The sequence below is a fragment of the Carya illinoinensis genome, chromosome 10 (assembly GCF_018687715.1).
Source record: "Carya illinoinensis cultivar Pawnee chromosome 10, C.illinoinensisPawnee_v1, whole genome shotgun sequence".
In the NCBI taxonomy this organism is placed as follows: Eukaryota; Viridiplantae; Streptophyta; class Magnoliopsida; order Fagales; family Juglandaceae; genus Carya; species Carya illinoinensis.
The window spans coordinates 21,002,585-21,015,095 of record NC_056761.1 but is presented as its reverse complement, the minus strand read 5'-3'; the positions used below and the strand labels follow the sequence as shown (position 1 = coordinate 21,015,095).

General features: G+C 37.2%; 1 protein-coding gene across 1 annotated transcript; it reads left to right on the top strand.

Annotated features, from left to right (window-relative positions):
• Positions 1-9,020: 9,020 nt before the first annotated feature.
• Positions 9,021-10,286, top strand: LOC122278533 (myb-related protein Zm1-like). The gene is made up of 3 exons (XM_043088714.1): positions 9,021-9,153; positions 9,488-9,617; positions 10,040-10,286. Exons 1-3 carry the CDS (start codon positions 9,021-9,023, stop codon positions 10,284-10,286), a joined length of 510 nt encoding a protein of 169 aa, XP_042944648.1.
• Positions 10,287-12,511: the final 2,225 nt, after the last annotated feature.

Genomic DNA, 12,511 nt, shown 5'->3' with positions numbered 1-12,511 from the left:
TGTGGCAATGAGGTGGGGAGCAAACCGCCCAAGTTCTATAAATCTTAAGGCGTACTGTTCCACTGTCGTGCTCCCTTGAACCAAATTTGAGAACTCTCTTGCCTTTTGCTTCCTTATAGAAGTGGGAAAGAAGCGGCCGTTAAATTCTTTCTTGAAACGCTGCCAGGTCACAGCGGCGAAGGATCCTAATTCTGATTCCAGCATCACCCTCTTGGTATCCCACCAATCAGAAGCGGTGCCTTGCAACATATAGCTGGCGTAAAGTACTTGTTGCGCCTCGGTGCAACCATAAACCTCAAAAGTTCTTTCCAAGTCCTTGATCCACTTTCCAGCTTGAAGCGGATCCTCTTCTCTAGTGAAGTGTGGGGTCCTATGTGCCAGAAAGCGCTCATAGGTGCATCCAACTTGCACCATGCTACTAGATCCTCCCAAGTAAAGCCAAGGCCCTCCCTGATATGGCTAAGAACCTCCTGGTTGCAGCCAAAGTCCTCCTTGTTGCGGACAAGGCCCTCCTTGTAGCGGCCAGGGACCCCCTTGTTGTGGCCAAGGCCCTGTCTGCTGTGGCCTAAAATTCTGCTGCATAAACTCCGTCATCTGCCGTATTGCTTGGGCTATGGAGTCATCTCTTGATGTATTGTCCCGTGGCTCCTGAGTAGATTTCCTTGGTCTCACAATTTTTCCTGCCACCACAACCTTTGACCCCCTTTAAGAAAACAAAAACAAATAAAACCAGCAACAACCAAAAACAAAAACCAAAGACCATAACTAAATAAATAAAAACAAGCAAACAAGTTCAAACAAGTAAAACAAATTAAACAAATAAAACCAATCAAATAACAACTTTACTTAACATAATTTTTGAAACACAACCTTAAAAACATTCTGGTACTACCTACGGGACATGTGGTTTTACCCAGAGCCAAACCACTCTGATACCACCTGTGACGCCCCCAAATCCCCACGCACAAACACAGGGAAATCGAGACGTCCGGATGATGATATCACGGGTCATCATCCTATCGACGTGTGCCAAGTGTGTGTATAAGCGACGAATGTGCACGAGAAATACGCAGCGAAAAGCAAGTCAATAACTAAGTACCAGAATTTTTCTTGTTTAATACAAAGCTGTTCAACACATACTTAAATAAATATTACAAAACACAAGCATAAATTTAAATCAAATACAAAGCATAACATCAGCATCCCGGCGGAGCCGCATCATCGGGCTCAGCCTCCTCCTCCTCATTCTCTATCTCTGCACCAAAATCTACGGTACCAAAAATGGTGCTGCAGGTAAGTAAACTCCAAACACCACTAGATAAAAACATATAAAAGTCAAACAATATGCATGAAAGGATGCCAATGCACAAAACCCATAAAATCATATTTTTCCACGCACACCAAAAACCCATTTGGCCCACAAAAACATATCCTTAAAACCAAGCCTCGCCATTATCCCAAATAATGGCCCAAACCACCATTTTCCCAGAAAATGGATCAAAAGCCTCGAAAACCAAACATCACCATTTTCCCAGAAAATGGCCCACATCCGAAAACCATAAAAACAATCCGGTTATGCATGCACCATGATCTCCCCAAGGGATCACCCGCACACCCTGGCTCTGTGCCACACCGTAGGTAATGACTGCGCATGTGACACCTAAACGAGCGATGCCCAGACTCGCACCCCGCGCGTACCTGGCCAGGCCATCCTCTAGTCCCCGCCACTCTAGGGACCACGGAGTTGTCACGACAGCGTTACTGTATCGTGCGATTCAATCGTCGCCCTGCGACAACCCAGAGGATGTCACGCAGTATTATCCACTCCCGAGTGACCAGAGGAGCTCCACCGAGATAATAACCCATCCCGGCTTGGGCTCGTGAGACACACGCACCTAAAACCATTTACGCCAATAAAACGGGATTTTCGTGATTAAAACAAAATGCACATAAACACAATATGCAACTCATGCCTCATGGCCCAAATAATCAAGCAATCGTACACAAGCAAAACCAAGCACTCCGTCCTCAATCTATCCGACCCCCGAACTCCTCGGACTCAGTCTGGAATCAGCCAACCAACAACAATTAATTATTGAATGAGAAAAATATATTTAAATCTAAAAGTAGAGTTTGAAAAATACTTACAGCGCTATATGGTATTTTTAGAAAACACGCGGCGTTGCAAACGGCGGAAGGAAAGTAATGTAACAGTGAAATTTTACTATGGCCGTGGGTTGTAAAATACCCACTTTTCAACGAGGACAAACCAAGGCTCGGGATTGATAGGGAATGGCCTTGAGATATTTACGAAATTAAGGGAAATGAGTTTTGGCCATGGGTGGTGGTGGAAATGGCAGTCGAAGGCCAAAAAGGGGCTGAACAGAGTTGAGCTCGTGGGAGCTACTCCGGCAACAGATCGAGGCCGAAAATGGGTGGTTTAGGTCGGCAAGAGGTAGGGGAAGAACCTGTGAAGAGATGGTGGCCGGAGGTGGTACGACGGCGCCGAAAACGGTGAAAAATCGTATGGCTTGGTGGAGCTCGTGGCGGCTAACGGTGGCTCGGATGGAGGTGAAACTTGGTGGGGATGTTCACCAGTGAGAGGGGAAGAAAACTGGATGGGTGGTGTAGACCACGCCACCGGCGAGTGGTGGTTCTGGGCTGCGAAAGCAACCGGCGACAGGGGCAAAAATAGAGCAGGTGCAGTGACTTCCGGTGGCTCGCGGTGGCTAACGGCTGGTCCGATGGCTCTGAAAATTGGTGGAGATGATCTCTGGTGGAAGGGAAAGAGAATGATGGTGGTGGTTCACTAAACGGTGGCCGGACGGTAGAGAATTGGGCGGTCAAAGAGGCGGCGACGGGAAGGAGAAAAAGAAACTGTTCGGCGTACGCGGGAGAGAAAGGAGAAGAAAGAAGAAGAAAAGAAAGAAAAAGAAAGAAAAAGAAGGAAAAAGGAAAAATAAAAAGGAAAAAGAGAAAAGAAAAAGAAAAGATGAGGGAAAAGAAATGAAGTCCAGTCCTCACTCCGGAAACCAAAACTGATTAGCCGAAAACGATTTTAAACCGTAAAACAACTAAATAAATTAAACACCGCATCAAATAAATAAAAAACCAATTAAAATACATTAATTTAAAATAAATGAACCAATATATTAATTAAAATAAAAACAACACTTCAGTGAAAATACACGTAAAAGTGAACACACTAGCTGCCCAGACCCACCGCCGCCGGCCACCGTGCGGCACACCACCCCCACCATTTTCTTCCCCTCCCTCCGATGAACCATCCCACCAAATTTCATCCCCAACCGTGCCACCGTTTAGCCGGAAAACCACCATCAAGCCACATAGGTTTTGCTCCACCTTCGGCCACCACCTCTTCACCACTTCATCACCGACTCCTTGCCGTCCTAACCCACCTATTTCTGGCCTCTAACAGTCGCCAAAATAGCTCCCACGAGCTAGTTTCCGATTTGGGTATTTCAGTCCTTCAACCACCATTTTCGCTGCCACCCAAGGCCAAACTCCACTTCCCTTAGCTTCATAAATATCCTTAGACCATTCCCTATCAATCCCAAGCTTTGGTTTGTCCCCGTTCAAAAGTGGGTATTTTACAACCCACGGCCACACTGAAATTTCACTGTTACGTTGCTTTTCTTCCGCTGTTTGCAATGCCGCGAGCTTTCTAAAAATACCATATAGCGCTATAAGTATTTTCCAAACCCTACTTTTAGATTTAAATATATTTTGCTCATACAATAAATATTTGTTGTTGGTTGGCTGATTCCGGACTGAGTCCGAAGAGTTCAGGGGTCGGATGGATGGAGGACGGAGTTGCTTGATTTATTGATTTATGGTTGGTTGATCGTTTTGTGCATTGAAATCGCATTTACATGGTGCATGCACGTGCGTTTTATTTAATTTGAGAAAATCCTATTTTATTGGCGTAAGTGGATTTTCGGGTGCGTGTGTATCACGACCCCAAGCCAGGAAGGGGTATTATCCCAGTGGAGCTCCTCTGGTCACTCGGGAGCGTAATAAACTGAGTGGCGTCCCCTGAGTTGTCGCTGGGCAACGACGGGAGCAGGGGTTAAAGGATGCTTGGATACGAACGTGCCGGGCGCGGAACCGGGCATCGCTCTACCCACCGACTCCGTGGCCCTTCGCTGGCGAGGGCTAGAGGATGCTTGGCTACGAATGCGCAGGGCGTGGAACTGGGCATCACTCGTTTAGGTGTCACATGCGTGGTCGTTACCTGCGGTGTGGCACTGGAGCCAGGATGTGCAGATGACCCCTAGGGGAGGTCATGGTGCATACGGATTAATTGGTTAATGGTTTGAGTTTGATATGGGCCAAATGTGATTTTTGGCGTAATATTTGGAAAGGTTATGTTTTTGGGCCAAATGGGATTTTTGGCGTGTGTGGAAAAATATGATTTTGATGGGTTTTGTGCATTGGCATCCTTTCATGCATATTGTTTGAGTTTTATATGTCTTTATCTAGTGGTGTTTGGATTTTACTTACCTGCGGCACCATTTTTGGTACCGTAGATTTTGGTGCAGAGATCGAGGTTGAGGAGGAGGAGGCTGAGGCCGAGGATGCGGCTCCGCCGGGGTGCTGAAGTTAAAGTTAAAGTTTTGTTATTTAGTTTAAAACTATATTTGTGTTTTGTAATATTTTATTATGTATGTTTTGAACAGCTTTATATGAAATTAAGAAAAATTCTGGTACTTAGTTATTGACTTTGCTTTTCGCTGCGTATTTCTCGTGCACATTCGTTGATTTTACACACTTGGCACGTCGATAGGGTGGTGACCCGTAATGTCATCATCCGGACGTCTCGATTTCCCCGTGTTCGTGTGTGGGGATTTGGGGGCACCACAAAAAGACTATTCACAACTAATTGTAGTTACGAATAGTCTTTTCATTACAAAAAATTGGTCACAAAAATCCATTTTTCTTATAATGAGATATCATTTGTGCCAGGTTGGATATATAGGAAAACATGCAATTTCAACTCATCTTATCTCATCTCATCAAATCTCAACTTAGCATTCAAACCAGACCTTAATTAATTCCTTTGAATTGGAAGTATATATGATACACATGACATAAATAAATAAATATATATATATAGACGTACGTACACACACAAATATACATGCATAATGCACAGTAAGAAGGGTGACTTTGACACCTTTCCATAAACCTCTTTCATCGATCAACTTCTCAATTAATTTCGTTGAAACCTCTAGATGAATTCAGAATAATAATATTCCCGAGGCCACTAGACATAAAGCATTATAATCTCATGCATGATCTAGGGGGGGTTTACAGTGTACTACTTGATTTCTATACTCTACGATCGATCGATATTATTTAGTTTTTAAATATAAGACATTTTTAAATGGTGATAACCCAGCTATTGCATGGATACCACCACCCCAAGTGGAAATTAATACTTCATTGTCTATCTCCCAGCTTTAAACTTACAACTCAAAGTTCAAACTTGGTATCCTTCGATTGATCCGTCCATCTCCTTCGTTTTTATTTTTATTTTTCAACAGCTTGTTCAATTCTTCTACAAGAAAAATTACTTTTTTGCGTCCCTTAAATTCGTCCCAAAAAACACAAATCATTCTAAATCTTATAATTATCCTAAATCATGCCTAGCTTGTGCATATGGCATGCATATTTAAAGTGGTTTTAAGTCTCAACTACTCAAATAGTATCTGCTTAAAATGTGTGGTATAGTAAGTGTAATTTGGAATAATAAGATTTAAGAGGAAGAACAACAATATATATATATTTAACTTTTCTACTTATTCTTAGCTGCCGCCTGACAATACTAACTGATGAGCGAAGAAATTATAACTGCACATGATCATATATCAATTCCATGATAAAGCATGTATCATGCTACCTTAATTATTAATCTTGAATTAGAGGTTGCTTGGGAAGTTGGATGAGATGATAAATTCTTATTTCATTCCAAAACTTCTCATAATTTTTTCTTGAATATTAGTCAGATACAGAATACTTTTCAAATTTCAAACATTCAACTTTTTCATCTTCCTAAATATTACAACCCAATTTGAATATTGGGCTGAGTTGAGTTTTTTATGAATAATAATGAGTTGAGATGGTGGAGTAAATGTTGTAAGGCCCATGTAAGATGAGTTTAGATGTATTTAGATGTTAAGATAAGTTTATATATATTTATTGAAAGTTGAAAAAGGTTGTGGGTCCCGCGTGTAAAAAAGTGTTAAGTTGAAAATAAGTTGTAGATCTCACGTGTAAAAAGGTTTTGAGATGAGTTTAGTGATTTGAGAGTTGAGTATTTGGATGTATGTTAGACTTAACTTAAAATTAGACGAAACTAAGTTTAGTCCAAGTTCCAAACAAGGCTTACAACTTTCCTAAACTTCTAAACAAAATACAAAAAATGATACAACTTTTCAAATTTTAAAATAAAAAATAATATTCAAACAATATTTCAACTTCATAATATTTTTATTCAATTTTTTCTCTTTCCTATCCCAAAACAACCTAATAAAATGTTTTATCTCAAATTATTTCACCACTATTTACAGAATAATGAGATCTCATTATTTAAGCATGTCTTTAATGATAGAGTAATATACATATATATATATATATATGTTATATGTAGGGAGTTGGCCGTACTATTGTTATTTTAAATCTCATCATCCTCTCATCATACAATGATTGGGCATTAGATGATTATAAATTATTTATTATATTTTATTTGTAAACTTATCATCTAATATCACATCATAGGATGATAAGAGGATGATGAGAATTATAATGATGAATATATTTTTTTCTATTTTAAATCCATGCCTTCCATTCTTTCATTGTAGTACGTACGTACTAAAATCCTATCAGTTTCTTAGATCGATCGATCGTAGAGTATAGAAATTAGCATATATAAAAGAATTGTAAAAGTTTTATATATATGAATCCTAATTGTCCACATGCATGCATGCACGTAGATACATTAATTGACTAACCAATTTCAAATCTTGGGAGGGAGGGCTGAAGCAATATTGATCTTATGACATAATAAACTTGAATTAATTAATAAAAAATTAATCTGATGGAAACCTGTCTTCATGCATGCATGCATGTATTTGATTCGCATGATATTACATATACGCTGAAACAGGTCAAATATCTCATCCTGGCCTTTTCTTAATTAATTTCTCACGTGTTGAGTACCGAGTTTATATTCAATGCAGCTTGTAATTCTTTTAATCATCTCTCTAGTGAAGTGGCATGGTATCATTAATCATCAATCATCATCGACTTTCATCATATTTGTCGTCACGATCGATCAATTTTAATTCTAGCTAGGTATATATATAATCTTATAATAATTAGCTAGAATATCTTCTATATATAAAAAGTGTGTATGAAATGGAAAATCTTGTTTTAACGGTTTTTCTTGTTTTTCCGTTAAAGTTAACACCGTTTGTTTTAACGGTTTGGCACATAAAATGAAGACATAAATGTTGAGAGAGATAGCATTCAATGTTGTTATATGATTTATTAATCTCAATAATTATAATACTTAATAGTTTATATAATAATAAGTAATTAAAGATTAGTTATTATATTTTTCTTTCTCCTTAACATATACACGTGTATTAGGTGCATAAGATGTGAATCCCTAAGTATAATATACATATATTATACGTTTCATTAACTCAGATTATTGAGTATTTCAAATTTAAAAATCTCATTTAATATATAATATAAGTGTGTTTAATCAAGTGTTTTTTTTTTTCCATGGTAGTAGGACGTAGCTTCCGCTAAGTCATATTCCATACGTAGGCTTGCTATGATAGACACGTGACAAAGGCTGTGATTCTTGAGCTAATCAAGAAAGAATAAATTCGGCCAATAATTTCAAAATATATTTTATAATTTATATATATGCTATATATAGAAAATATTATACCACAAATTTTATAAAAAAATTATGTTTTAACTTTGTGTTGTCCCTGATCGACTCAACCAACAGCAAAATAAGAATTTCAATATTGTCTCTATTGATTGTCTACAAGATGACATAAATTGATGAATTATAATACAAACATCAAACGACACATATTTTGAACTACCATTTATGTTAGACTTTTATTAAATTTTTCGCATACATCTTTACTAAAATTATAGATGTTATAAACATGTATTGGATTATATGATATTTTGAACTAATTTTTTTATTTTCTCCAATATGCCTTAAATTATTAAGTGACATCAATAATTTTTATAAAATATATATTATTTTTTACAAATAATCATTTCATAAAATTAGATAAACGTGCTTTGCACGTTACTCCCACCTAGTATATATATATATATCTGAAGAGAATTATTAATTAATTAAACGTACTGCATTAATATTTATCGATCCATCGTGATTTCTTTCTCTGTCACATAATCAGTACTATATAACTAGTACGTACGTATCTTAATTATAGTTATATTTTTGGAATATTATCTTAATTAAAAAGTTTAATTAAGTCTAATTAATGATTACTGTATTTTTAGACATATATTAATTAATTTCCATTCAATAATGAAGTTAGGTGCCATATATCCTTCTGCATATATGCACCTTCCACTTAATATCCTCTTGATTAATTAATTTGTTAATACAACGTACAACTACGCTGATTGGCTTGACCTTATATTGTTTGCTGATCATCTCTGACGGAATAAATTAAACACACACACATCTATATATATATATATATATATCAAGTTGCCCATCGCAAAAAATAAAAATAAAAAAATGATCAATTTCTTTGTCCTCGGAAATCATTGTCACTTGAAAAGTTAAAACTTCGATCAACACGCTAATTTTGACTGAAGAAACTGCGCATTCATGGCCTATGACATAACTACCAAGCAATAATCATAACTATTTATAAGGTTTTGAGGTCTCTGCGAGTTGAAATATATGAACAATACTTGAATCAGATATGATGATGGAGACTTCGGATGGTGAGAAAATGCCTGCGAGATCAAGAACCTCATGGAGTCCTGAAGAAGACAACAAGCTGAAAGCCTACATTAAGCGATACGGCATTTGGAACTGGAGTCAGATGCCTCAAGCTGCCGGTATGAATTAATTAGCAGATGATCTTAGACGTTATATATATATTTCTATTAGCTTTATATATCATTCATGCAGGAGCCTGTCAGGAATATATTATAGATACATTAATTCATTACATAATTTTCTTGCGTTTCATTCCTCCTTAATAATTAAGTCATGACCTTAATACAATTAAGTGGGTTGAAGTGTAGAGCCAAGTTTCAAACTCAGGACCTTTATTCTAATACCACCTAAAATCATCACTTATTCAATTCAGTAAGATTAAATCAGATGATAGGAAGAGTTAAATTTAATTATTTATATTTTTATCTTAACACTTTTTTTTTTTTTTTTAAGGTTTGACACGATCTAGAAAAAGTTGCAGGCTCCAATGGATGAATTACCTTAGGCCTGACACTAAGCGGGGGAACTTCAGCCAAGAAGAAAAAGAAACTATAGTTAAGTGCCATGAACTGCTGGGGAACCGGTAAGTACATTACAAATTCTATATGGAAACTATACACAATGTTCTTTAAATGCACATGTCGCCATATATTAATTCTATACATATACGTTAACGAAGTTCCTTTTTCTTAGGTTATAAGTAAGTTTTTTGGAGCTCAAACCTACAATCTCATTCCTGGAAGAACCGACAATGAAATAAAAAATTATTGGCACGCCCACCTGAAAAAGCGCAGTAAGAACAATTCGTCATTAACCACTATATCAGAATTGGTGGGAACATCCGAGGACGTTGAAGCTAATTAATTACAAGAATGATTCTTCTGGGAATCAAGATCTCCTACTTTGCGATTCCCCAAAAGTGCCAAACATGGATGGCTTTAACGGTATACAGACGTCACCACAAATATATATGTCCATTAATGATGTGATCTCTTCTTCAAGCAGTACTGATCCTCTAGTTGAAGATGTTATAAACCAATACATGATAGATCAGGACGAGATCAATTTTAGTTCTTCCAACGCATCTGAAATAATCCAAAGTATATGGGAGCAGCCACATTTTTCATTTCAGGACATATTCATGCCTGAAACAGACCCTGAATTTATGGCTCCAACTACTGCGAGGTGGCACCAAGAGCCCATGTATTCAGATGTTTGCTATGATACTGGGTATGATTTTTGGGTCGATTAATGATCAATGTAAGCAGCAGAAATGCATGCGATCATGTAGTGATAACCGTGTCTTTGATCAAGTGTTGTTTTGAGCTATTGGAAGTTGTGAACCTTATCTTCAAATGGTTAGTTTGTAAAAATAAACATCATGCATTTGACTATCCAAGACATGGTAATTCAAATGTTTCAATTCCCTAGGGAAGTTTCTGGAGTACAATATCAAATGGGGAAAAGATGCAGGCATTTTGGGCACGAGAAGCGCTATTAATATTGGGCAGAAATTTTGTACGAAGATCATCAAGGTTAAGCATGCAGCTTGTAAACGAGTAAGTTCAGCCATGTCCTGCATGCATGCCCATCGAACATATGGCACCCACTAAAGGGACAGAATAGTTAGACAAGTCGACTTTGAAATTAAGGGACAGAATAAAGGCCGGGAAGTAATTAAGGGAGCACAAGAAAATGTTACAAATAAAAGAAAATAAGTAGTACTTTTTATAACCTCTAAAATTACATCCTTTTAAATTATTTCAACTTTAATTTGTAATCATTATATGTCACATAATGGATTGCTATAATTACATCCATAACCTTTAAAATTTTTTAAATTCATTAATGAAGGGTTGATATATTTCACCATGGCTAGTTAGAAGTGAGAAATATTTAGTTTTTTCCTGAGGCCCTCTTGTGGACGGTTATGTCGTTTGCAGTCCCTCAATGGCAACAAATAACAAATGGACACATGAGCAATCTACATCTAAATCCCATGAACCACATTACAGGGGATAGCAAAATCAAATACGTTAGAAAAATAGAGAACATATTCACTTCGGTACTATCCCTTGTACTCCGCTTCACCTCCCCAAATCAGTGAACCTCTCCAGCCCGTCACACCCTTCAGCCCTTCATCCCGTCCCAACCCATCGAGCACCCCATCACCTCTCTCTCTCTCTCTCTCTCTCTCTCTCTCTCTCTCTCTCTCTCTCTCTCTCTCTCTCTCTCTCTCTGTGTGTGTGTGTGAGGAACCCACTCCCTCCCTCCATTCAAGCCCCAACCATTCAATGTTTATCTTACAAAAATTGCACTATATTTTATAAATACAAAAATCATAGCTCTACACAAAAATTTTCACACTAAAATTTCAAAGAAATTTGGGGAAGATTTTTTAAACCGGTAATCGCAGCTCAATCAAAAAACTTTTTGATAGACTACATGTAAATTTACATTGGGAAGAATATAGAGGAACAACCAGTTTTCCACCTTTGCTCCTAGGATAGAATTGATTTCGTTTATCAAGGCTTCGTACACCTAAAAGTAAAAATCTAAGAAAGTTCATGTTCGTCCCTCGTACATGCATCTTTTTTATATTTGGTTTGAATTTTACTACAATTTAAAAGGAAAAAACAAATCTCAACAATCATGGGCAAAAACTCAGAAGTAGCTTCGAAGATGACTTCTTGATTTCCCTGAATCATCAAAAGAGTGAAGAAAAAATTCTAAGAACATGCAGCAAAATGAAGAATAAATTGACGAAGTGTTCATTATTTTTCCTTTTTGTATAGGACTCACTTTGTCGCATTTTCAATGTTTGGATGGAGTGCGTGGGGCTTAGGCTCAAGGGTGCAAGTTGTGATGACAAAGCTTCTCCAGCAAAGTGGAAAATACACGAAGCTCTGAGTAACTGCCCATTATTAACCAAGCACTAGCTTTACATCATAAACAAGCACTCTATTTTTCTTTTTTCTTTTTTTCCTTTTTTTTTTCTTTTTTCTTTTTAATTTGTCATTGTTTCTAAGTTGAAGCTGGGTCATCTTTTGTACTTCTCACAGTTGGGCTTTCAAATTCTAGGTCATTAAGAACTCGTGAATAAGAACGAAGTCGATCCTTACATGGTTACTGATGATAGAAAATACTAGGGCCTCCAGCATATATATGTATGGCTCAAGAGTTCAGAATGCAACAAATTTATATCATTTATAAATACCTAAGTGAATGGCTATAACAGTTAATAGATTAGTATTATAACTGAGAAAATAATAAAATTAAAGGGAATGTAACACATCAATAAAAAATTAATTTAATTAGAAAATGCTAAGATGGCACAATAGATTACAAAGGAAATGCTTCAGAAATTATATACCTAATAGAAACTAAAGAAAGAGTATATAGTTTAAGATGTTCATTGTAGAGAGCAAGAGAGCTTGAGATCTCCATCTTGTATTGTCAAGCTCCGTACTTGAGACT